General features: G+C 38.6%; 1 protein-coding gene across 1 annotated transcript in view; it reads left to right on the top strand.

Annotated features, from left to right (window-relative positions):
* The window catches only part of CARD14 (caspase recruitment domain family member 14), a 186298-nt gene that overhangs the window by 6708 nt on the left and 154590 nt on the right, over positions 1–25000 (top strand). Inside the window, exon 2 of the mRNA XM_044068083.1 lies at positions 16727–16939. Within this exon, the coding sequence (XP_043924018.1) occupies positions 16729–16939 (211 nt within the window). The 5' untranslated portion in view covers positions 16727–16728. The remainder of the gene's footprint in view (positions 1–16726; positions 16940–25000) is intronic.

Below are 25000 nucleotides of genomic sequence, written 5' to 3'. Positions count from 1 at the left end.
CGGTGAGGACATGCAGACTCCACACAGAAGGCACTCCCAAGCCACGCTGAGAATCGAACAGGAGAACCTCTTGCTGTGAGGTAACAATGCTACTGCCGTACCATCATGGCATTCGCATCAGTCTGTCTATATAGCGGGTCTATATTACATTAGCAAACGCACTGAATTGCGAATTCTGTATAATTGACCCACAATCCCCGTAAACCCAAAATGTCGAACACACGGATCAGCGATTTTTTCCCAGGGGAAAAAAATCACTGATCCGTAAAATAAATAAATAAATAAATAAATCCAACCCCCCCCCCCACTTAAATATACCAACTCCGAGATTGCACCACAGTGGGGGGAAAAAAATTGCTGTTCCGTGCTTTCAAAATTTTGCCATTTCGCGTAATGACATTTGATGAAACAGCATTCACAATTCATTCACTAATATAATAGGGACCCTATATAGCTATATAGTTAGATAGTTACATGGCTAGAAACTTGCCTGCCTACCTATATATCTCAGTAAACATCACACTAAGAACAGTTCATTTCCAGATATGATTGGGATGGGTAAATAATATAAGATGAATATTTTAGAGTTACAGTATTCAGTTAGCAGAATATATAAATACAAAATAAATGATACTTATTTAATTTTGTCATTCCTGCTTTTGTATTATAAATTATAACAAGTTGAAGTCAGGAACTGGTATTCTGTGTCCTGTATTGTGGAAACTAAATTGCAAAAAATCCAGACTAACATATAGTGACACTGTCATTTCTTGGAATATTCCCTTTTCTCCAATGCATGGTGATCTCAGAGTTGGTATACAGAAGTTTGAGGGGTGTGGAGGACTTGCCCTCCTACATAGGAGAGCATACCTCTCAACTGTACAGATTTTCATAGAATGTCCAGATCTTTGCCTCATAATTTTGGTCTGTGTTTCATAAAATTGTGGTTTTCTGGCAAATTAGTTGCAAATTGTTTAAGAATGAAGTTAGAAAATAATGACAGGCATTTGAGTTTCAGACTTCATATCCTTCTGAAAATTCATGCTAAATCAAAATCTGTTATTCTATCAAGTTTCTAAGTTTGTAAGAGCAATATTTACAAATTGTCCCTATTTTTGGGGCTTTGTCCCAATTTTATTTGTAGCATTGTCCAGATTTCTTGCTCTAAGTTGAGAGGTATGTAGGGTAATGTAGGGTGCCCTGTCCTCCCTGCCAAAAAAAAGTTTAAAGCGGAAATGTATTCATTCTTCTCCAGTACTTCGGTATTTTTTGTCTTTTCATTTCAATAGGCGCCAACTGGAATTTAGCATGATTATTCTGTACCTTATGGCATCAAGAGTAACCACTGTCACTTTCCGTAATTCTATTTGGCATTTGAATCCCAAACACCATCATAGTGACCTTAGCTGATTCCTGAAATCGGTCAGTTCCCAAATTAAAGTTTTAATAAATCTTTCATATTTAGCCAGTCATTGCAAAAATAAAGAAATGATTTGCTTGTGTTTTGTTTCAGTCCTTTTTCCTGTACATATGGTAGCTCACATAGACTTTTCTACATTATCTTCTTTGGCAACAATGTGTGATATTTGTGTTGTATTTTTGCATGTGCTTCCTTTATACTCAAGTGAGTGGGTGCTTCTATACTGTGGTTGTTTTCTTTAAATCATTGCTTTGTGTTCATTTTGGGAGCACTTGCCATCCTTTAAAGTCCTAAACTGTATGATTTAATGAATGTAAAGTATTTTTTACACCTTAAGAGGAATTGGGGATTTAGTGTGGCTATGGGTTTAGAGGGATAACTAAAGACAAACTGGCTAATTGCTTTCCCTTTCCAATAAGGGATGGGGTTCACAGAAGTGCACAGTGCGGCTAAACAGCAATAAAACCAAGGGCATCCCTGTGTGAAGCAGCTGAACGTATCATCATACTTAGTGGAAAGTCACATAATAAAGCAGACAGGCAGGGTTAGCAATTAGTGCACCTCTGTAGGGGGACAGCAGAAGAGCAGCACTGCCATGGTGGGCACAGATGAAGTACATGACATCATAAGAAAACTGCCCCTCTGTACTCAAAGCAGTAAGCATGGCAATGCACAGTGCAATACCGCAGCATAGCGTAGTGCCAGCCAGGAATAGCGGTGTATGTGTACATGCCAAACACCTAACCAGTGGGGTAGGAAAAGGGCAGATAATAAAGTCAGCAAAGGGAGTACAGCAAGCAGACAGAAAAACACAAATAGACAGAGGGCAGACAAATAGTGCCTCATCAATGAAGAACAGCAACAGTCATCCCTTTGCACAAAAGTGGACCATCTACAGACCCTGGAAACTACAGACCCATAAATCTCACTAGTCTTATATGCAAAGCCATGGAAAGAATGATCATGGAAATAATCAATAATGATATAGGAAACTTCCAGACTCTGGACCCAACCCAGTTTAGTTTCATCAAGGGCAGGTCATGCCTACTCAGCTTGATGGACTACTTTGAGAAGGTCATCAAAGCAATGGATGAGGGCAAAATGGTTCACACTGCTTACCTTGCCTGGCCAAGACATTTGACCCAATACCCCACTTGGGCATTGTTGACAAACTCAGGAAGTTAGGTACAAACCCATATGTCACCTGGTGGATAGCCAACTGGCTCACAAACAGAACTCAGGAAGTTAGAACTGGTGCGTCCACCTCAACAAACAGACCAGTTACAAGTTAAGTCCCTCAGGGATCAGACTTTGTACCACTCCTTGTTGGCATTTACTTCTCTGAAGTCAAGACCAATGTCAATGGTCTCTGACTGACTAAATTTGCAGAAGATTGCAAATTAGGAGCTGTCATTAAATCCCACATTAGCATAAATGTTCTCCAGGAAGGGTTGACACAGACAAACAACTGGTGTCAGAGACATGGACTAAAGCTCAATGCCAAGAAGTGCATAATACTATCCTTCAGGAAGTCCTCCACCCCTGGTAACTATCATATTGGCAACACACCTCTTAGAGCTGACTCGACAGTCAGCAACTTGGGAGCACACATAGACAGTAATCTAGCTTTTGACCATCATGTGTCTACAGTAGTGAGGAAATCATTCTATGCTGTGCAACTTAAAAACAAAGGCATGGGGTCTAAGTTCAAGGAAGTCATTGTTCCACTGTATTAGGCATTCATCAGACCTAGAATGGAGTACAGTGCCCCCTTTGTCCACAGAGATTCCTCACTAAAAGAATACAGGGTGCAAGTAAAATGTCCTATGCAGACCATCTCAAGGCCCTATCCCTGTATTCTGTCTACTACAGGCTGTTGAGAGGAGATCTATGCCTGGCATACAGGGCATTGTCAGACCCCACTCTGATGGACCTCCTGCATATCCACAAAACAAACAGCACCAGCATTACCCATTGTAAAGATTTAAAACCTTACCTGTGATATAAATATGACCTGCTGGAGAGACAGGTATGTATCCCTAAGACTACCCCATCTATGGAAGAGGCTCCCCATCCATGTGAAGCAGAGTTCCTTCCTAACCCAATTCGAGTGCAACTTGGACAATTGGATGGGGAACAGGAAATTTGTCCTTGGTTTGGCACCTCTGTCTCTAATGGACACAGGTAACCCATAAATGGTTCATCTCCCAAGCCCCTGCTTACATTTATCAAGGGTACCAGAACTTGTCAAGAGATGTGGGATACATGGCTAGGCTTAAAAAGGCCCTTGTGGTCATTAGCCTAGTAAACACCTATGAACCTATAGACAGAGCTGGGCAAAGAACAAGGTATGGACAATAACACAGAAGGGAAGGATAACACCATGATGGGGATAAGGTTAGCTATTGGCATGGATTGTTGTCAGTCCAGGCCAAAGGCAGCAACTCCAGGTTTTGCACATCTGCATGGCCAATGTTATGTGCCATTTGCTCCACTGGTGTCTCAATGGTTGGGAGCTGATGGCCAAGTGACTCATCAATCCACTCCAAAATGTGCTCCTTGTTGCTGTTGTTGTTGCTGCTACAGATGCCCAGCTGCCAATACATCTCTGCAGCCACAAGCCTCCACAGCTGCTCTCATGTTGTTACAGATGACAACCCCTGTCCAGCTTTAAAAAAAGGATTCTAAATCCCTCCTCCTGAGCAGCCAAAACAAAAAGCACCACAGAACTTCTCACATAACATCCAGGAGTGGAGCCTTCACCCACCCCTGAGAGAGAGAAAGAGAGATACAGGCAGACAAACAGATACAAAGGGTCACACCGGCTCAGCAATAGCCCCACAGTGGCTGATGAAGACTGAGGTGAATATGGCTCACACTTCCTCTCTATAACTTGGATATGCTTATGGAAGATGCAATGGGAAGAACATGATGTGACACACAAAGACATGAAGAGCATTCCAGCTGCACCCTAGAAGGCTGTGCAACACATACACACCCCACCGAATGGAGAAATGATCATTCCTTCTGCTGCATCAGACATAATTAAATTATGCTTCTCATCAGCTGCAAAGCAATCGAAGTACTGTTAAGCACAGTGGACAATACATAATACTACGGGAGAGTAATGGCCAAAAAGTACTTACAGCACATCTCAGGCTGCATCATGTGAGCCTTTGTTTCCCAGTAGTGAAGAACTTCAAGTTGATGCCACCTCAGACTACCACAGCAATGCCTACATTGTTTCACTGTATGGGTTATGCCCATGGAATCTGATGCTGTCTGTGGAGTGTCATACCTTGCATTCATTAAAAGTTTCATCATACTGCTGTATCAAGCATTCCTTAAAGTCCCTGTAGAGGAAGAACAGGAAAAACCTGCTCTCCTTGGCACACCATGCAGGAGCCCTGTGGTTCACAACTGAAGAAGTAGCCATGGCCACTCACTAGATCTACAGCAATTAGACAGAGCCATGTGTCTGGACATGTGTTGCTGAATCAAATGCCACATGATATAGTATTACACCACAGCACAGCATCTGCTCTGTGCTACAGTGTGTGCACAGAGCTGCCACCACTAGGGATGGTAGTGCAATGAGCAGACTAAGCAAGCCACAGACATTGGTGCTATTTGGCCTCATTAGTGAGCTTACCCCTACACGTGCCCCATGTTAAGCAACAACAGTATATTGTGCAGGACTGCTGTGAAACATTGGAATATACTTTTTTAATACTTCTGAAACTGCTGTGGATATGGAACAGCAAAGAGAGAAAAGGAATGATAACTGGGCTAATATAGCTGATATACTCCTGCAATGTTTCCGGTGCCTGTCAGGGGTATGGCTGTCAGTGTACAGCTTGTGTAACCGATGAATCTGCAATAGCAGGCCACATATGGGTATTCCATCTCAGTTATGCACATATAGTGGTGGCAACACAGTACATAGTTATGTGGAAGTGCTTAAGAGCACTGGCACTCAGATACCTACACATGGCACATACAGAACGCAACAAAAGCACACAAAACTGTTGTGTATGCCTATTGGAGTGATGTGGAAGCTATAGGAAGTTGCATACAATACCAAAGCATATATAGGATGGGGGATTGCTACTGCTCTACACACCTGCAGGGTACAGTACAATATAAAATGGGCCAAACATGGCAACTGCAGGTGATACCCAGTGGATACAGTTGGCGAAGGCCACAGGCAGTAACATATGCATGGTGTAGATGGGATATTCATACACTAAATGGGATGTTTCATCCACAGATGTACTTGTGACCACCCATGGAAGCAATACTTGGAGGATTTCACAAGCCAGGAAAATGATGTTCTACTACAGTAATCCTACATGCATGGTGTGTACCTATTGGCCAGATGTGATGCAGATTAGCAGATTGGGGACCAAATCTGGTGGGGTATAATTCAGGATGTGAATGCTGTGGGATGTCCCTACAACAGGTATAAAGGAGAATACAGATATGTATTCTCACTCAAATCTCATTATGAGCATTGTGCTTTCATTGAAGTGGTGTCCCTGAGTCACCCATATTTTGTGCATGACCACTAATTGTGCTATTTTGCACTGTGCATTGCACAAAGTATCTATGAATCCCAGACACAGCATCCCAAAAGGCAATTATCTGGTAGACCTTTTTCCATGTCAGAAGTTCAAAGTCAAACATCCAAAGCAGTAAAAATGTAGTCATCTGTTAATGTGCTTCTTAAAATAATAAATTGTTTATGTATCATTGTATTTAGTGATTTAGTGGTATTTAGCCTGAAGCAGAAAACACACACCCACAGACATATATGCTATTAAAGGTAGAGCTTTAAAATAAAGTATTGCAGTTCACAAATACTTAACCACTAAATCCTGCATCAAAAACATATTTTCTTGGCTCGTGTATTTGCTATCTAATTATTCTTTTTGAGAAGGAAGACATACGTAATTGAAATTGTATCATATACCCTTAGCTTAATAAATTCATGGTCTGCCTTGTTAAACTTCACGAAAACAAGACAATTCTGCCTTCCATAGTTACTTTTTAGTTTATTTTGATAATCTGTACCTGTTTGAAGGGTATGGCATTGCTAACATAAGCTGCTTGACTCATGCAGCTTCACAATGTCTTTTGAAGCGTCAAACGTTGGGAGTAAAAACTGGAGAAGTGAAGAATTTAGAAGTGCAATCAGGCCTCATAGTACAAGTGATGGCAGTTGTGGCGGTGAAATGTTAGTGCTTATTCATTAATTATGTCATCATTTTGGCATCCCATTAGGCCTTAGTCTGCTTTGTGTGTTTATAGCCTGCATCCCATAACATGGAAACATAACAAGCTACCACTTGGTCTCCTCCTGTCATCCTGCTGACAGTCTAATGGTAGCTACCAGCCTGGTGACAACAGCACACAGATCTGTTACTTAAATTTCCAAAGCTTCCTACTAGCCCAGCTCACCTGCATATGGATAGTAGGCTTTGTCCTGAGCATGTGGGCAAGTAGTCTGCTGCCTTTCTTCTACACTAACTGATTTGCCTAATCCTTAACTTGTGATGTCAGCATGTTGATAAGAAAGAATGAGAATCACATCAGGATTGTTTATTACTCTTAACTAGCACTACCTTTAATAGCTTCCCTGAGGAGTTAGTGAGGCTAAGCCTATAGAAATGTACATGAAAGGGCAGTTACTAAGGTGGCTATGCAGACATCTCAGAATTGCCAGGATTTATGGTCAACCTGCAAGAAGTATACTTGAATACATTCACTAGTCTGAAGGATCCATTTTTATATTACCTTCCATGAAAAAAAAAACACTTTTCAAGAAAAGAACAAGCAAAACACATCTGTGCCTTAAAAATGTGGCTTTGTTGTAGAACAGTACCTCCCGGAATGTGCAGTAGCAAGTCCCACCTAAACCCCACTCATCGCCCAGTACCCAGTGACGTGTTCAAATAATGAATAAATATTCTTGGTGATGTCTTCACTGACCTCATGAATATTCATCGGGTATTCAGCATGTTATTTCGAGGGGGCTGGGATAGGGTTAGGGTTAGGGTTAGAATTAGGGTTAGGGTTAGGGTTAGAGTTAGGCCTAGATCATAACCTTAACATTTAGGGTTAGGATTAGGGTTAGGGTTAGGCTGTCAATCAACTACCAATGTATGCCTGATGTCACTATCAGCTGTGCATGGCAGTCAATCATGCATCATTTGCATACAACACCATGGTCATTTGGCATGTCAATGACACAACCTATGGCCACTTCTTCACAGACTGACCGGGCAGGGTACTGTTCTACAACAATGCCAAAAATGCATTCTCTAGCTGACCTGTTTTATTGGAGAGATGCTGAAATACAATCCCTTTAAAACAAAATGCATGTATACAGGAACATTTTAGTCATTACAATAACCAACATGAAACATCACTTGGTGTGATAGTTTGAAGACAGCAAGCAGCTAGATACAGATGATCATTTCTTCAACATTTCACTATCAAATAAAATCGATGTAATGTTGCACCATGTTAATGTGTGCAATAAACCCACACAACAAAGCAGTGGTATGCACTGCTACCAGAATAAACAGATCATACAGCTGTCCTGGATGTAAAGCCTATTTCTCACCAGGTAACTGTTCAGTTAAAGATTAACAGAATAACATTGCACATGCCAACAAGACAGTCCCTTCTTTTACAAAACTACATATAAAGACACAGTGTTACTGTATGCAGCTGTGAAAGTACAGAAAGAGATGTACAAACTCTCTGTCATATTCATAGCTTTACTGATATGCACTCGAAAGAATCCTAAAACAAGTTTATAAAGTTTGCAGAGATTGTTTTTAGGACACTGCAGAGGTGCAGCTTTTATAATGTTGTATTTTTAATGATAGAGTGAAATGCTCACCAAGATGCTGTGGACAATGGAAACATCAAAATCACCACACATGGCCAGAAACAGCATCAGATTAACATCTCATTCCTCGTACACACATATAACCTGACAGCTTATTTATTTTTGCTTTTGCTATTTTTACTTTGTTAATGTTATAACCAGAAGCACAGTAGTACAGAGGTCAGCTTTGCTGCCTCATAACACTTAGTTCTCCAGTTTAGTTCATGGCTGAGGCGTGGTACTTCTATGATGAATCTGCACACCTTCTCTGTCTGCATGTTTTTGTTTTTTTTTTTTTTTTTTAGCCAGTTGTTCTTGTTCCACCCACATCCCAAAGACATTCCCCCACATGAAATGACAATCTTACAAGGTGCCGGAGTGTGTACATCCCAAGTGATTGTGTATGTGTGTGTATGTGCGGGAGTGTGCATGGTATATATACAAGTGTGCGCTCCTGTGTGTGTGTGTGTGTGTGTGTGTGTGTGTGTGTGTGTGTGTGTGTGTGTGTGTGTTTGTGCACATGCATATGTCTTCAATAGACTGTACAGAATTATTTTCACTGCCTTCTGCCTATTAAGTGCACTGGCTCCCTACCGACCCTGAACTGGATAAATTACAGAACTGATGAAAAACAATACAAGGTCCAGATGAAACCTAGTAGGAACATTTATCATGTTCCATGGATAAGGTTGGAGTTCTGGTCTGGATCAATCACCTGTTAAGAGATGTAAAGTATATGCATAATGAAAGTTCAGAAAAAAACAAACCTGGGTCTACAAGATGCAGATTATTTATATCTTGTTAGCTTGTCTGCTGAGACACAACAGTGTACCATACCCTTCGCAGAGACTGAACAATGCAACCCTTGCTATGCCCCACATGGTACAAGGTTCTAACATGTATTTAAAATTATGCTACTCCACTCTCCTGGTACTTAAATGTTGTAGCCAAAGTGCAGTCTGCTATATCACTGCAGAAAAATTAGTCCCCAAAAGCAGAATGTTGTTGTGAAATTTTCAACATACTTTTCTAAGTGTGCATCATGAAACAAGGAGGTTTCCATTGTTCCAATAAACTTTATGTATAAGCTACAGAGTAATGCATTTATCAGCAAAGCAGATGGAAGTCTTGGCAGACGCAAGGTAGCAATGACTACAGCTTACTGGTTAGGAATTCACATTCAATGCCAAGCTAACCCCCCCCCCCCGAGAGACTGGGATTTGAATAAATAGATGTGAAGAATTCCAAAGGGATAATTGGACAACAGTGGACATACTATGGAAAAATTCTTTTCACATGGATATCCATCCTTATCCACACTCCACTGTAAGGCTATAATGAAAATACTCCTGAAGAGATGAAGGGTCCCACTTTTTCCATCTCCATTATTTATATTTATGATAACCATTACCATCTGGATACCAATATTCCTTTTCTGTCATCATTTGAAGTACTATCAACAACTTTATCAACAGATTTTTAACTGCTGGTTGGAATTTTAAGAGGAATGACATTGCTTTACAGTTGTTGGGTGCTTTATGGACTAGGGAGAAGAAGCAGAGAGTATCCAGTAGAAATCAGAATGGTGCCAGAAGAACAAAAATTAGGGTGTGTGTGTTCATGTGTGCATTTGCATATGCATGTATTTGTGTGCGTGTGTGTGTGTGTGTGTGTGTGTGTGTGTGTGTGTGTGTGTGTGTGTGTGTGTGTGTGTGTGTGTGTGTGTTGTTTTAATCCACTGTTTTCACCACTGGTAGATTTCCTGCATCTGATGTTGAACACAGAACTAGAACAATGGTGACCACCCAGTATGCAAGGTAGATTTCATGTCATGGGGGTCAGCACTGATAAGTGAAATGGCCAAGGTGACAGTAAGGCTAGTGTGCCTACAATGACAGAGAATGAGTGATAGAAGCTACCTGAGTCTATTACGGCTTGGATTTGACTTCTACTAACAGATTTTCACATGTTTCAGTTAGGTACATGACATACTTTCAGTCTTGCAAGGTACTCAAACTTGTACCTGACAAGTTACTGCATGTATGTATACGTGTCTGTGTGTGTGCCTGAGTGTGTCATGTGTGCGTGCGTGTGTGTGTGCATGCATACGCATGTTTTTGCTGAAAATGAAAAGTTGATTCAGAAACCCTGCCATTAAAACTTCAAATATGGTTTGGCAAACACCTATCTAATAATGACAAAGCAGGATGCTGTGAAACCAAGTATTCCCTCTGCAAGGTACTTCAACCTTTGTCTCAGTATATTTGGTGTGCAGGGGAGTGAAGTACAGTTTCCTCACATTTGTGTTTGAAGAGCCATGCATACACTGAGAAAAATTATTTAATTTATTTATTTAATTAATCAGAATTTACTCTTTCTATGTTAACTTTATTCTGTGTCATGTGTGCAGCATTTACACAGTGACAGCTGTACTTTGATGTGTGGTACAGCTAAGCAAACAGCTACAGCTACAATGTAGAGTTCGTAATTTGAATCACTTCAGTTGCTTATTACACAGTATATACAGAAAAGCAAAATCATCAACATTAAATTTATCATTCCCACTGTGTTTTACTCAGTAAATGCAAGCAGAATGCAAATAAACAAAAGCACGCATAGTGACAGTGGAGAACATGTGTAAGTAAACATTAGAGCAGTAGATAGCAGTTATAAATATGCATACAGGAACACTGGAAGAACTTAGATGTGTCAAGAGCAAGGCAATAGAACCTCATATCAAACAATGTAATCTGCAACAGACTTTATGGAAAAAAATCTGTAAAAAAATAGAATAAGTATGAGAAAAAAATTGGTTGTCATGTAGCTGCTCCATCCTTACTTTCACTTTAGCATGACGGCATTTTTGTTTGTGTCTTTCGGCTTTTCCCGGTTAGGGGTCGCCACAGCGGAACTCTGGTCCGCTAATGACTGGCAGTAGATTTTTACGTGCTGGCTTGCCGGGCCTAACGCACAACCTTCAACAAAACGCCCATTGATGCATGTCGCCACACAGAAGATGCTCTAACTGAGAATCAAACGGGTAACCTCTAAATGTGAGGCGACAATGCTACCGCAGTACCATCACCGCAGTAGCATGACGGCATTTTAATAGCTAGAAATCCTTTCAGCCACACTGCTTTGGAGAAAGGAGGCAAAAGAGCTAGGGTTTACTCCCAAGTCTGGGGCTGCCAAGAGGCAATAAGAAAACTCTGAATGCCCTGATGTATAAGGCCTTTCATTTTATTCAGATACAGGGCAATTTCCATTAAAGTTAGAAAGACGCTATAAGACTATCAACACAAACATGTCAACAGTATGCCTGTACATGTATTCATCATGCATCCCTTTCTTCTATTTCCTTAAAGAACAAGTACACCCTAAATAAAGCATTTCCTCTTCCCATATTTTATTTTCTACCACATAAACACAATCTGTTTGTTGCTACACATGACTTTATTTACTTATTTGTTGCCGTGTAAGAAATGTATCAGTTTGCAGGCATAGATCCAAGACAAAGAGAAAAAAATGCTGACAGTCCGCATGATCTAGTATACATAAGTGTACTGACTGCACACATTAATCAGTGAATCATAACTCTCAATTGTCCAGATTTTCACAGAATGTCCGGAATTTTGCCTCAAGATTTCAGTCTGTTCTTCATAAAATTTGTGTTTTTTTGTCAAATGACTGGGATGATCTGAGGAATGAAATCACTAAATAATGACATACATTTGAGTTTCAGATGTCACATCCTTTAGAAAATTAATTTTAACACAAACCCTGTTATTCTAGTTATTTTTCTAAGTTTATAAGAGCAGTATTTACAATCTGTCCCTATTTTGGGCCTTTGCCCACCCATTATGTCGAGCTTTGTCCAGATTTCTTGGGCTAAGAAGTTGAGAGGTATGCATCACTAAAAAGTATGGCTTGCCTGTTTCTCCCCATATAGTTTAATGTCCAGACATCATTCAGTACATTTAAATTTCTTCATTCTCATGTTTCTTTGCCACAGTTCATCCAGCTCCCCAAATATTTTTCACCTATTCCAATCTCAAATTGTTTCAGAAATGGATTTGTCTCATCCCACAGCTCACAGGAGAGGAAGAATACAGTGTCTTTACTTTTTCCTGTAACTCACACCCACTTTTTACACAGTTATACTTTGTCTTGCAGAGGTTAGTAAAGTACTATAAAGTACACAACATCTAAAGTGAAACTTTTTTCAAAAGCTAGCTGTTGGCAAAATCTTTATATGAAGCATACGGATAAGTTGTCCCTCAACACTACATGAACAAACAGTTAATGCCTCTCATTTTTGGACTAAAATTGTAGAGAATTATGGACAGTATGACCACTACATGGTGATAACTTTCAAACACAGATGAATGAGCAAAATCACTAAACTTGCCTGACAATTTTGATACGTAAGCAACAGTGTGAGTTAGATATGGAAATGTAGTATGAACTAAACATTTTAATGCTTAGTTCTGCATGTTACCTGCTTTTCATAGAAAAAGATTTAAACATGCAACAAACATCTTGTTTAACAGTTTACAGTTAGTACATACCAGAGTAATTCAGTGAAAAATAACAGATACTTTCCAAAGATAGTTAAGATCCAGTGAGTCACAGCATTATCATTGTAAAAAAAGGGAAACAAATCGTGCCACCTCATTTATTACAGCTAGGTTGTATCATACTGTAGGAGCACAAAATGCATTGTGCGAACAAGATGAAGGAACTGAAAAACAAAACTATGTTGGCATAGTAGTCCCCATCATGACAATTTTGGGATATAACAAATTAAAATGCAGTAGAAAATACAAATGCTTCTGATACATTCAAACATTACTGAATATGGACATATAGTAAAAAATGCATTTTTTTTTTCATTTTTACATGGTGTGTTCATATTTTTTTTCATTTTGACATGGTGTTTTCGTATTTTTTTTTTCATTTTTACACGCTGTTTTCGTTTACTCATTATTTTGCAGCTGAAGAAGAAGAAGAAGGATCTTCTTAATTTATATTTAACCAGGACAAAGAACACAAACCAAAGATTGCAGACTGAAAAAGTTACTGGCATCCTAACCAGAGATTCAGAAAAATGAAAAATAATTCTGAGTACTTACTCTAAGTGAAAGGGTGTAACTGCCATTTGGAGAATGTTGTTTAATGCAATGTCATCTTCTATGACTAGAGATTGTATTATAAGAAAGAGAAAGCCTGAACAAAACACAAATTTGCATCAGTACAACATCCCCATTAGGCATTTTTTTGAGGCAGAACAATTTGAAATTCATTATGAATAATACTCTAGGCACTTTCTGACAAAAGCAGTCTAGCTATGTTAGATACAAGTAGGTTGAAGAAAGTGGAATAAGAATGTATTTTCTGTGCCCCCCCACACCCCCCCCCCCACACACACCCCCACACACACACACACATACTGATGGGTCATGAATGACACTGCTCCCAAGCTGGATCTGCTTGCATCAGTAAATGCAGAAATGGCCAATCTGTATATATGTTTTGATTCTTCACCCATTGTTGAACATCAGGCATTTGTCAGTGTAGCTTTTCAGTCTGTGTATCCCAATGAATAGGATATGATATCATCCCTATACAAAACTTCCCTGGTAGAGTGTGATTATTAATGACTCTTTCACCTTCCTTACATCTGAGTGCAATGACATAATTGGGATAAACACACCTTCCCACATTTGCCCATGGGCATCCATCAGTAAACCTCTGCAAGTGCTTTGGACTAGCACCAGAGGTCTTAATGTGGCAGTAAAACCCTCTTCCACACCCCAATATAAAATAGCTGGTTAATAATACTCAGTTGGCTCATCCCAGGCCATCCTTCTTCCCAGTAACCAGCATCATAGGGGTGAACTCTCCCTTTACACCAATACAGAGTCAAGACACCAACATATTTCTGAGCAATACATTAACAATCAGTAGACTGTCTCGAAAGCAACATTTTTAGTTCCCCACACCCACCACCAATAACTGCATAAATATTTTCTCTCCTTTTTTCCAGGCATAGTCTGATGCATACATACTCCGGGATAGCAAAGGGTCTGTTTAATCTACTTGTATGTGCAACCTCTCCAGATTATGTATGTAGCATGAAAAGATACAGGCATCCATGTGTCTGCTAAAAATGCATCAGCCATCTATGTAGTTACAGTTCTAATGCAAGTGTGACCCATACATATCATGCATGACGGCCTCTTTTCAACACAGTCAAGCACTTTTACAGTTTGTAATGAAGGGTCAGCTTTTGCAAGAGCTGGATATGTGTCATATCAGTGTGTTACAAACTGTATGTCTAATAAATAATGTATGCTAGAACTGAATGAAGTCTGTTACGGAGTGCACATGCTTTTGGCAAACCCTCTTTACTTTGGGGCTAAAACAGTAGGGATTCTGTCACAGCTTCAGGGAATGCACAGGAGCAAAAACTCAGAAAATGAGCTGAGTCTCAGGAAGTACAACACCAGGGTGAAAAATATTCAGATTTATTCATTCTGGTACCTCGGCCTTTGGCGTTGCGCTTCCTGAGACTTGGCTCATTTTTTGTGTTTTTGCTGAATTTGGTTGGAGTGGTGGTGGTTTGTGTATTTGAAATGCATAGGAGCAGCATTGCAAACTAGCCATGGCCTGATTGTGTTTTATAGTCATAGTCACCAATGGGAAGCTCCAGGACCTTGCCTTCCATACAGAAGTATGTAGGAATTCATGTACACATGTGCAGGCCAACCAACCACATGTACTCAATATCAGTAATTATTGACGGGCATTATAATGTGGCTTGGAAAAAATGTAAAAACCACAAGACCAAATTTATTTTTCAACTGTATAAACAACAGCAGCTACAGGTTCTCTCCAGATTTTACTCTTTGTAAAATGTCACCAGCATATAACCAATGGGACTGGCATGGAGTCAGAAAGTGAACACACAACTACCAAAGACCATAGAGCACAATAATCTGATTTCTATAACAGAGAATCAAAACTCCACATTTTACAGGTGTACTGGTTTTAAAAGCTGTTTACATTAAAACCACATCAATGCTGAGTCAGTTGTTTAAGATTATATAGTGGTTGTTGTAGTAATCAGTCCATGTTTGCTGACTTTATCAAGCTAGTTTGCAATATGATAACCCAATGTCTAGATTATATAGTAAGTTCATATTGTCCTTCATAATTCTATAAGTCGTGGAAGTCTTTGTTTAATTTAAATGTCTTTGAATCAGATGAATGCTTTCACTGTACATGCCTCTGTATGCACAATGTAATAATTTCTTCTGGATTGTCACAAACCCTGCCCTGAATGAGCAGAACAAGAAAAGAGAAAGGTCATTTGGCCTAACAGGAAGTCTGCTGATTACAAGCGGAAATAAGCCAATCGGAGGGGGGTGTAAATTACTAAAGATCAAGTAGGGTCAGTCATGTGATACAGAGGGATAAAGACCTGACTACAGTCCAGATTACCTGAGTTTGAATAGTGACTCTGTTAGTGGAAGAGCTAAGCAGGGGGGAAACTCATGGAGTGAGGGGAGGAGGCTTCCAATCAGCTGATTACTATTGTGCAAAGAGAGAATTGTACATGACCAAAACGGCCAGTATCAGGGAGATGGGCTTGGTGATCCCAAGCTACTGATGGCAGCCATCTTTAATGTGTGTGGGGGTCCATGCACACATACTAGCATGCAAGCAGAGGTTTGCACATGACTAAACTGACCAGGACCAAATAGGTGAGTCTGGTGCTCCCAAGCTGCTGATTGTAGTCATTATTAGTGTGTGTGTGTGTGTGTGTGTGTGTGTGTGTGTGTGTGTGTGTGTGTGTGTGTGTGTGTGTGTGTGTGTGTGTGAGCATAAACACACACACACACACATATATATATATATATATATATATATATATATATATATATATATATAGGGTTTGGAATGCTCTGCAATGATGCAGGTGCTCATGCAGTGATCCAGGTGCTTATGTCAGCAACCAAGGGCCAAGGTTACAGCCTTAACAGAAATGTTTTCATTTCTGGGATGACAGGATGGGAACAAAACACCTCTATGGTTCACTGGATTACAGACACTCTGGTTATATCGCCTGTCTCCACAGTGGGTAGTCCAAGAATGGGTGAAGCAAATGAGATCAAAATTAATAGGGGTTATCTAACAAACACACAGGTAAACAGCACAGAAAAAAGAGAAGTTAGGGGGAGCATTGCATATCTGTAAAAAAGATGCTGCCCTTGGATTGTCTTTTCTGTAGTAAAATAGGTGGCAAAAACAAGAGTCTGTGAAAATTTCCAGTCAACTAGTCCAAGTCCTACAGTATGTCAGCATCCTTCTTGACTGCTGAGTAATCTGCTTTTTTCTCTTCTTAGCCATGGCTAATAGAGACAGGATTGATACAGAACTCAAGGATCTGGAAGAGGATCAACTATGGGAACTTGTAGATCGCCATCGCTATGAGATTGTCAACCAGTTACATGCTTGTCGGCTCACTCCATACCTCCGTCAAGTCAAAGTCCTAGATCAGACTGATGAAGAGGAGATCCTGCATAATCCCCTACTGACCAATCGTCTTATGAAAGCAGGTAAGTGCTGAAAGCATATTTTATGATGGTAATAGTGTATAGTTTTACAGGCAATATCTTATGTCTATCTTAAAAGGCTCCTTATTACATTGGTCTGAGAGACCACATCTCATTTCACTTGTATTCAGGATATGAGACCAGAGGTAGGAAACAAGAGTAGACTTCCAAAACTGGGCTATAAGAGCAGATATTTTCTCCAATCCTCAAATTCATTAGCTTTTAAAATGTTTGTTTCTCTTTTTTTTTGCAGGTCAGGACTTAACAGAGAACTGACAAGGCCCACTCTGTTTACTTCATCTCCCATTTTTTGCATTCTTTCTCCAGGTGACCAGATAACACCCTCTTTACAATGACACAAACAAATCCCACCATCAAGCACATCTGCATTTGGTGGTTTTCTGCTTATATTTCCATAGGACTTCCACCAGACAGCATGGGCTCACTGCATCACACATCCCTCCTTCCGGAAAAGAAGTACAACACTGGCATCTGTGATCCTTCTCTTTCTATCCACAACACACTACAGAACTAGATCCCAGGATACCATACCCCCATAAATGAGGATCTGACAATTCAGCCCTAGATTCCATAACATTAACATACAAAGGATACATTGGAAAGAAGTCAGAAACTTACTTCTGTCTCCTCTGTCTCTTTACTTCAACAAATACAGTTAGAAAGCTTCACTATTTACAGATGTAGACATTGTGGTCCCATGGCAAGATTTCCTAGTTAATTCCCCTGTTGCCATAATATCCTTTTGAATTCAAGATAACACTACAACCCAACAAAGTGCATGTTAATTGATTTGCTTCAACTATTGAACAAACTACCCTGCTGAGATGCGAAGCAAGTGTTAGAGCACACTGTATTATAAACAGGCGATCCTAGCTTTTTTTGTGTAGCTCCAGTCTGATTTCAGCAGAGCTAGACCCTGAGAGGTCATTATACTCTGTCATTTTCATCTCTGCTGTAAATCTTTTGCATTATCTGATGAGATCTCCCATAATTCCATTGTTTTCACATTTCTTCTTCTAAAGAACCAGAAACATTAAAAGAATGTGCTGAACTTTTTATATTTATCTGCCCATTTAAAAAAATGCAGTGGTCAAACAAAAACATTTATTGACCAAAAAGAAGAAAATTAATTAACAAAAAAAAAAACAAAAAAAAAAAACTAGAATTTCTAGCAGCGGCCATTAACAGAATCTACTTTTCCAGGCTGACAGTTCTGTGTAGCTAAACATTAATCTATTATGTTTAACTAAGAATGTTTCCTCATTCTTACAGTACCTCATAGATCTTTGGCATGCTGGGCCCACATGCCTTCTTGTGCAGTTTATAATTATAATGATTGTTTTTTGGAAAGAATTTAAAATGTTTTTTTCTTGATGGAGATTGGAGATTCCTTACAGAGTATAAACAAAATGGTAAAGAAGCAACTGTACAACAAAGGGTAGATAAAAAGACAGCACTGAACAGATTCAGTAACCATTTACAGCAGTTATTTGTAAATTGTTTTTTGCATTGTAATGAGACCTACAAGGTGTCAGTCTAATGCCTCCCATAGGTAAAATTTACAGATGCTTAAGAGTCAACTCTTAGAATGCCACCCTCCATTTTTAGTTTATCATTAGCCATCCTTCCTTGTTTCCTCTTCTTAAGAGTCCCACGATCGCAAATCACTCAGAGATTGTGTCAACATGATCTTTCAAATTACAGACATATTTTTAATCTTCCAAAATAAACTGAAATATTGTTAAAATATATCAGTGTATTTTAATGGAATGTCATCAGATTTACTATGAATAATTTAATTTTGTTTAATTGACACACAAGTAAACAGCATAAAATTGTTAAAACCTTTGGAGGTCAAAGCTCAAAATAGTAACACTCATTAGGACATAAAATATACTAAAACTGGGAAGCTGTACAAACATGAAGAAAATGAGAAAAAATTAGAACGTGATAAAAAACACAACACACCTCTTCTCCTGATGGAATGTTACTTTTCATTGTAAAAAATCTTTCTTGTATTATGTTTCAACAGAAATCAGTTTGCTATGAAGACCTACTATAATATACAGAACAAGGAGCTCTGAACAACAATTACATAAACACATGTATATGTATCTAGACACACACACACACACACACACACACACACACACACACACACACACACACACACACACACACACACACACACACACACACACATATAAACATATATATGTATATATGTGTGGAACTACTTTGACCCATCGAAATAACACTTCAGCAAAACTCATATCGGAGTGGGTATATATTAGTAACAGGTGTGTAGGGGTTGCAGTGGGGCGTGCCCCCCTGCATAATTTATCGTAGTGCATTTTTTTTTTTTTTTTTTTTTATGCTTCAGTGATCTGTAGTTCCGCGATCATGAAACTGGACTAGCAAAACCGAGTTTCGCTGACGTGTTATTTTGATGGGTCAAAGTAGACCCATATATATATATATATATATATATATATATATATATATATATATATATATTTTTTTTTCCCGTTTAAAATATCTACTTTTTGTTTTATTTTCTTCTTTTAAATGAAATATATATATATATATATATATATATATACACACACACACACTATTAGTTAGCAATATACTGCTATACAGAAATGCACTGTGAAATAACTGCTTCACTGGCATAATGACCTCTTAAACATGCTTTTGTCACATATTTTATGCTGAGTTCTTGGGAAGTACAGTTATAAACAGAGTCACTCAGTTTTGCTAGTTTCACATAATTTTACAATCACAGTGCAATAGCCTTCGTGAGGGTGTAGAACATCTGTATTAGTTTCATGAGGCGGATTCATAAGAAGATACTGCTGGGCTTCTTTTTTAAAGGAGAACAGAAAAATAACAGCATTGCTAGTGAGTATTGGTGTTTTGCAAATACCAGGATAACACATTTCTCAGTTCTGGTATGACGTTGTTTTCATAGCAGCTACAGAATGTCTGATTCCTGATTATTTTACTTTACAGTCATAATATTACTTTTCTCACTCTATATAATATTACTGTTTGGATGTGAAATGACATTTTTTTCCTTTGTACTTCTTTAAATGTTAAAAACATTTAACACGCACATCAAACACCACCATTTCACTTCACCTAAATATACGAATGACATATTTGAAACTATGCTAATATTTAACATATAGAAAACTACCCCTTTCTGAGCAGATTTACATGAACGTGTTTATAAATTCTGATGGAAGAACCACCAATTTATCCACTAATATGGTAGACACTGACAGCGGAAACACAAGACAGTAAAACAGCAAAGCAGCAAGCAGGGACACTGCACGTATGCCATTCTTACTTCCTGAACATAAAAGCAAGTATATCACGGTTACTAGAGCAACACAAAATCACTGTCTCCCATATGCATTCCTCACCACAGTTCTCATCTTTCCCAACAGCAGTAAATCCCAAACACTACCTTGGTGGCCACACACACACATCAGTTTGTTATATCCACTAGCAAATAAGCTGTCAGTCCTTCCATTTTTAGATTCATGATAAATGAGGTTGGCATAATGGTTAAGGTGTTTACCTTACAAGCATAAGGTGCAAGGTTTGATTCTCACATGGGGTAATTGGCTAGGCTGAAAATGGCCCACAAGGGCAGTTAGCCTAGTATTAATCTATGAACCTGAATGGGTTTCCTCAGAGTTCTAAAGACAGGATACATTTTGGTGTTTGCTTTAATAGTCAGATATATTTGGAAAACGTTAGCACTGCATTTTCTAGTTGGTATATGACAGTTCTTACTCTATTTTCCTTTCACATTTAGATGTTCAGCTTAGGCATTTCTTTCTTGCATTCTCTCAGCTGTTATAGATTTTGCGGAACATATGTGAATTGCCTTATATTTTTGCCCTGTCCCTCATAACATTTTTGATTTCCTGATAAATCACTAAGGATAACACTCAGTCAATAATGCCAGACATGTATTATTGTTCAGAAAAATGCATGTTGATGCAAAATCTGTTGTTCTATTAACTTCCTAAGAGAATGAGGGTAATATTTAAAAAAATCATACCCAGTTATGTGCCTTTACCTCCCAGTATTTTTGGATTTGGCCAGAATTCCTGAGCAAAGAAGTTTGAGAGATATGTTATCATGATATCTCATTAAAAGATGGTCTGTCAGTTTTCAAGGCATAAGTAAAAATGAGTTTCTGCACCTTAAAAGGCAGATTTGCATTTACTGTCATGCTGACGCAGTTGCTGCTAAAGCAACCCCATGAGCAGCTGCCCCCATCCATGGGGACATATTACACAAACACACACACAAGCACGCACGGAGACACACACACACACACACACACACACACACACTCACACACACACACACCTATGGATAATTTAGAAGTTGCAACTCTGTCTACTGCATGTCTTTGCAATGTGGGAGTAAACCAGAGTACATGGAAAAAACCCACATGAACACAAAGAGGACGTATAGACAATTAAGAAAACTTGCCCAAGCTGGGAACCAACCCAAACCAAAACAACTCTTGTTATGAGGTGGCAATGCTACTCACTGCACCACTGTATCATCTTCAAAATCATTTGGCACCTATGTCTCTAATGCAAACAGGTAACCTATAAATAGTTCATCTCCCAGGCCCATGCTTGCACTTATCATGGGTATCAGAACTTGTCAGAGATTTGGGATGCATGGCTAGGCTTAAAAAGGCCCTTGTGATCATTAGCCTAATAAACACCTATGAACCTATATGTTTTTATGCATTTATGTATGTATGTATGCATGTCCTTTGGATGAGATGTTAAACCAAAGCCCCATTTTCTTGAGTTGGTGGTAGCTCAAGTAGATGTAAAAGATCCCACAGCACATGTCAAAAAGAGTAGGATGCCCGGGACAAAGTTCCCCTAGTAGTATAACTATCACCTCAGGTCTCCCCTGAAAAGAGGCTATTAGCCTAGTGGGACTAATCAGGTCAACAAAGAATAAATAAATAAACAAAATGTAGTTAGTTAGTTAGTTAGTTAGTTAGTTAGTTAGTTAGTTAGTTAGTTAGTTAGTTAGTTAGTTAGTTAGTTAGTTATTAAACGTTACTAATTTGGTGAGCAGACAGGTCATGAGACCCATTTTCAGCCATTACCCAAGCCAACAGGCAGTCACAATGTATACATTATTGGCATTTATTGTCTCAGTAAATGCAGTCTAATATATAGCATATTAATATTCACAGTATCGTACCTCACTGTGTAAGAAAAAGTACAAATAAATGGTCAACAAAAATGGCAGGAACTGACACGGCGGGCTAACAAATAACCAAGAAATGTGCAGTTGAAAAAAGGAAGTCGCTTGCATCAATAATGCCAAACAGCAGGAGTGTCAGCAAAAAGTGTTTAATCAAAATTAGTCATGTTCATACACTAGTTAATCCTGGACTTCATCAGAACTAGGAAATGACTCATTTAAATACAAAACAGCCACACAAAATAAGTATTACAAAAATGACACGAATAAAAAGATTCGAAATACATTTCAAGTATATACAAATAAAATATTTTCTTAAAATGCTCTTAGTTGTTTTGTATTTAAATAAGTGCTTTGCATGATTTCCATGTTCTTATGGAGTCCAGAATTAACTAGTAGATTTGGCCCATAATGTATTTCTCCATCCTAAAGGAAATTTTCCAGATGATATTTAAAAGTCTGTTTTGATTATTAAAGTAAATGCTATGTTTATATTAGAATTTGTAAAAGTATGATTTTGCGTGTAATCCTATTCAGCTTGTTAATTTTCATATAAAATGAATTAATGAATTCCTTCCAAATTATTAGCTGCTACCCATGCTATTAACAGATAAAAAATAACATTTGCTGAATACTAATGCATAGCAGTTAAAATCTTCTCATTCATAAAATATATTACACATCATAATTAACATTATAGCAGCAATGGTTGTAACCAAGACACTGAGGTGTGGCACAAACTAAAACGACCTTGAATAAAAATAGAACAAAGCAGCTTAACCATGTCCTTGGTTAGTCTTCCCTTTTCATATATGCAGAAAATGCATTTGAAACATAAGTGGTGTACATAGCTTTTATTACATATGTTTTTAACTAGCATGTGACGTTCTCTAGGCTGAACCTTGTCCCTTTTATCAGGTGAGTCAGTTTAAGTCAGTACAGTCTATTGGGTAACTGAGTCACAAGATGTAGAATTGTTGTTGTCCTTGCCAGGGAATGGCATCCACCAATGGAACAAATAGAATGATGGGTAATTCACCCAGCGGTCAACACACTATGACAAAAGATGCATATACCTTAAAACGGAACAATGAAGATAGGAATTTTGCAGATAAATTGGTTGCCTGTACACTGACAACTTTATGCTAACTGGGTGAGCTTGGCATGCTTGTAATCCTGGAGTAACAAAACTGACCACCCATCACAAACATGGCTATCCTTACGTGGGACATAAAGCCCTCAGTTGGCCCCAGAAATGAAATTATTCTGAACACAAATAACACAGAAGTGAACTAAACAGCATTGTCTTTTTGGCTACAGTCTCAGAAACAACCAGTGTTCACTATTTTATTATATTTGTTAGATAGTTTTTAACTCACCCAGCATACATGCTCATGCACCTATGTACACAGACACACACAAGATATTGTTTATCAGGTGACTCTTCAGGCTTAGTAACTTGATAATATATGATAATATAGTCTCTGTAGAATGGATGCTGTAACTGTTGCTTCCAGCAACTACTCCATTATAATGGTTGTTTGTTTGTTTGTGTCTTTTGGCTTTTCCCGGTTAGGGATCGCCACAGCGGAACTCCGATCTGCTAATGATTGGCAGTTGATTTTTACATGCCGACTTGCCAAGCCTGACGCACAATCTTCAACGAAGGTACTCCCTTTCATGCATGTCTCCACGCAGAAGACACTCTAGCTGAGAATCGAACCGGACATAAATCTAAATAAAAACAAATCAAAACAAAAGGCAAGGAAGAATAAATGTCATAGAAAACTAGGAGGTAGAGCATAACGCAAATTAGTCTGTTTCCACCTTATACATATGCTCTTTCTGTCTCTCTTCGACCGTCTCTCTCTTCCTCTCTCTCTCTATTTTTCATACATACATATACACACACAAACACATGCATACTCAAAGCAAGGTTTAGTAGAAAAACTAATATAAGATTTAAAAAAGTGACTTATAGGATAGTAAAGTTACATTACTAAGTAAGGTACTATAAATGTAGCAGGTATCCTGCAGTCATCTAACAACACACACACGCACACACACACACACACACACACACACACACACACACACACATGCACGCACACACAAATCAAATGCCACAGTCAAGTTATTCAAATAAAAAAAACTAAATTGTCAAAATTACAAGCAATTATTTTTATAATGTGTCTGATTTAGGAAGTTAAATGTGTGTATTAAATAATGTTGATGCAGGACAGTGCAGCTTCATAAACCCCTTTCATCAGTCCTACTTGCAAACAAAGCAGAATAATGATTGATCAGTCTGCATTGTACTTTACATTGTCTAATATAGTACAAAATATCACCAGATTATGGAAGGCTATACTGGGACTACCAAACCATAGCAGCAGAGAGAATGCAAACCTTCTGCATAATGAGGCATATCCATGTGTGGTGATGTGTTGTAGTGTAGCACCAACAATCAGTGGTGTAGCTAGAAATTTATATTTTGTTCTCAAACCTTATGCTGTTTATGCTGCTTCACCACCACCCACCTATCACATAAAAAAGTACTCATCTCTCAAAATGTTGCCCCTGTGCACTACAGAAAGGGACACTTATTTTCAATTGTTAACACTTATAATCATAAAAAAAGACTAGTTTACAGATGCATTCTTCTTAAGGAAAGAGTGTTTTCCACATCACTGTACAACAGACAATAGTTCAGACAATTCTAAATAATTATGTACTGTTGATACTATAAGCATTCTGTAATCTCCAGAAAAAATGCACTCA

Source organism: Protopterus annectens, chromosome 4.part0, assembly GCF_019279795.1.
Source record: "Protopterus annectens isolate FY-2018-M chromosome 4.part0, PAN1.0, whole genome shotgun sequence".
NCBI classification, from domain to species: domain Eukaryota; kingdom Metazoa; phylum Chordata; order Ceratodontiformes; family Protopteridae; genus Protopterus; species Protopterus annectens.
The sequence above is the reverse complement of the archived record's forward strand: the minus strand, read 5'-3'. Positions and strand labels throughout refer to the sequence as shown.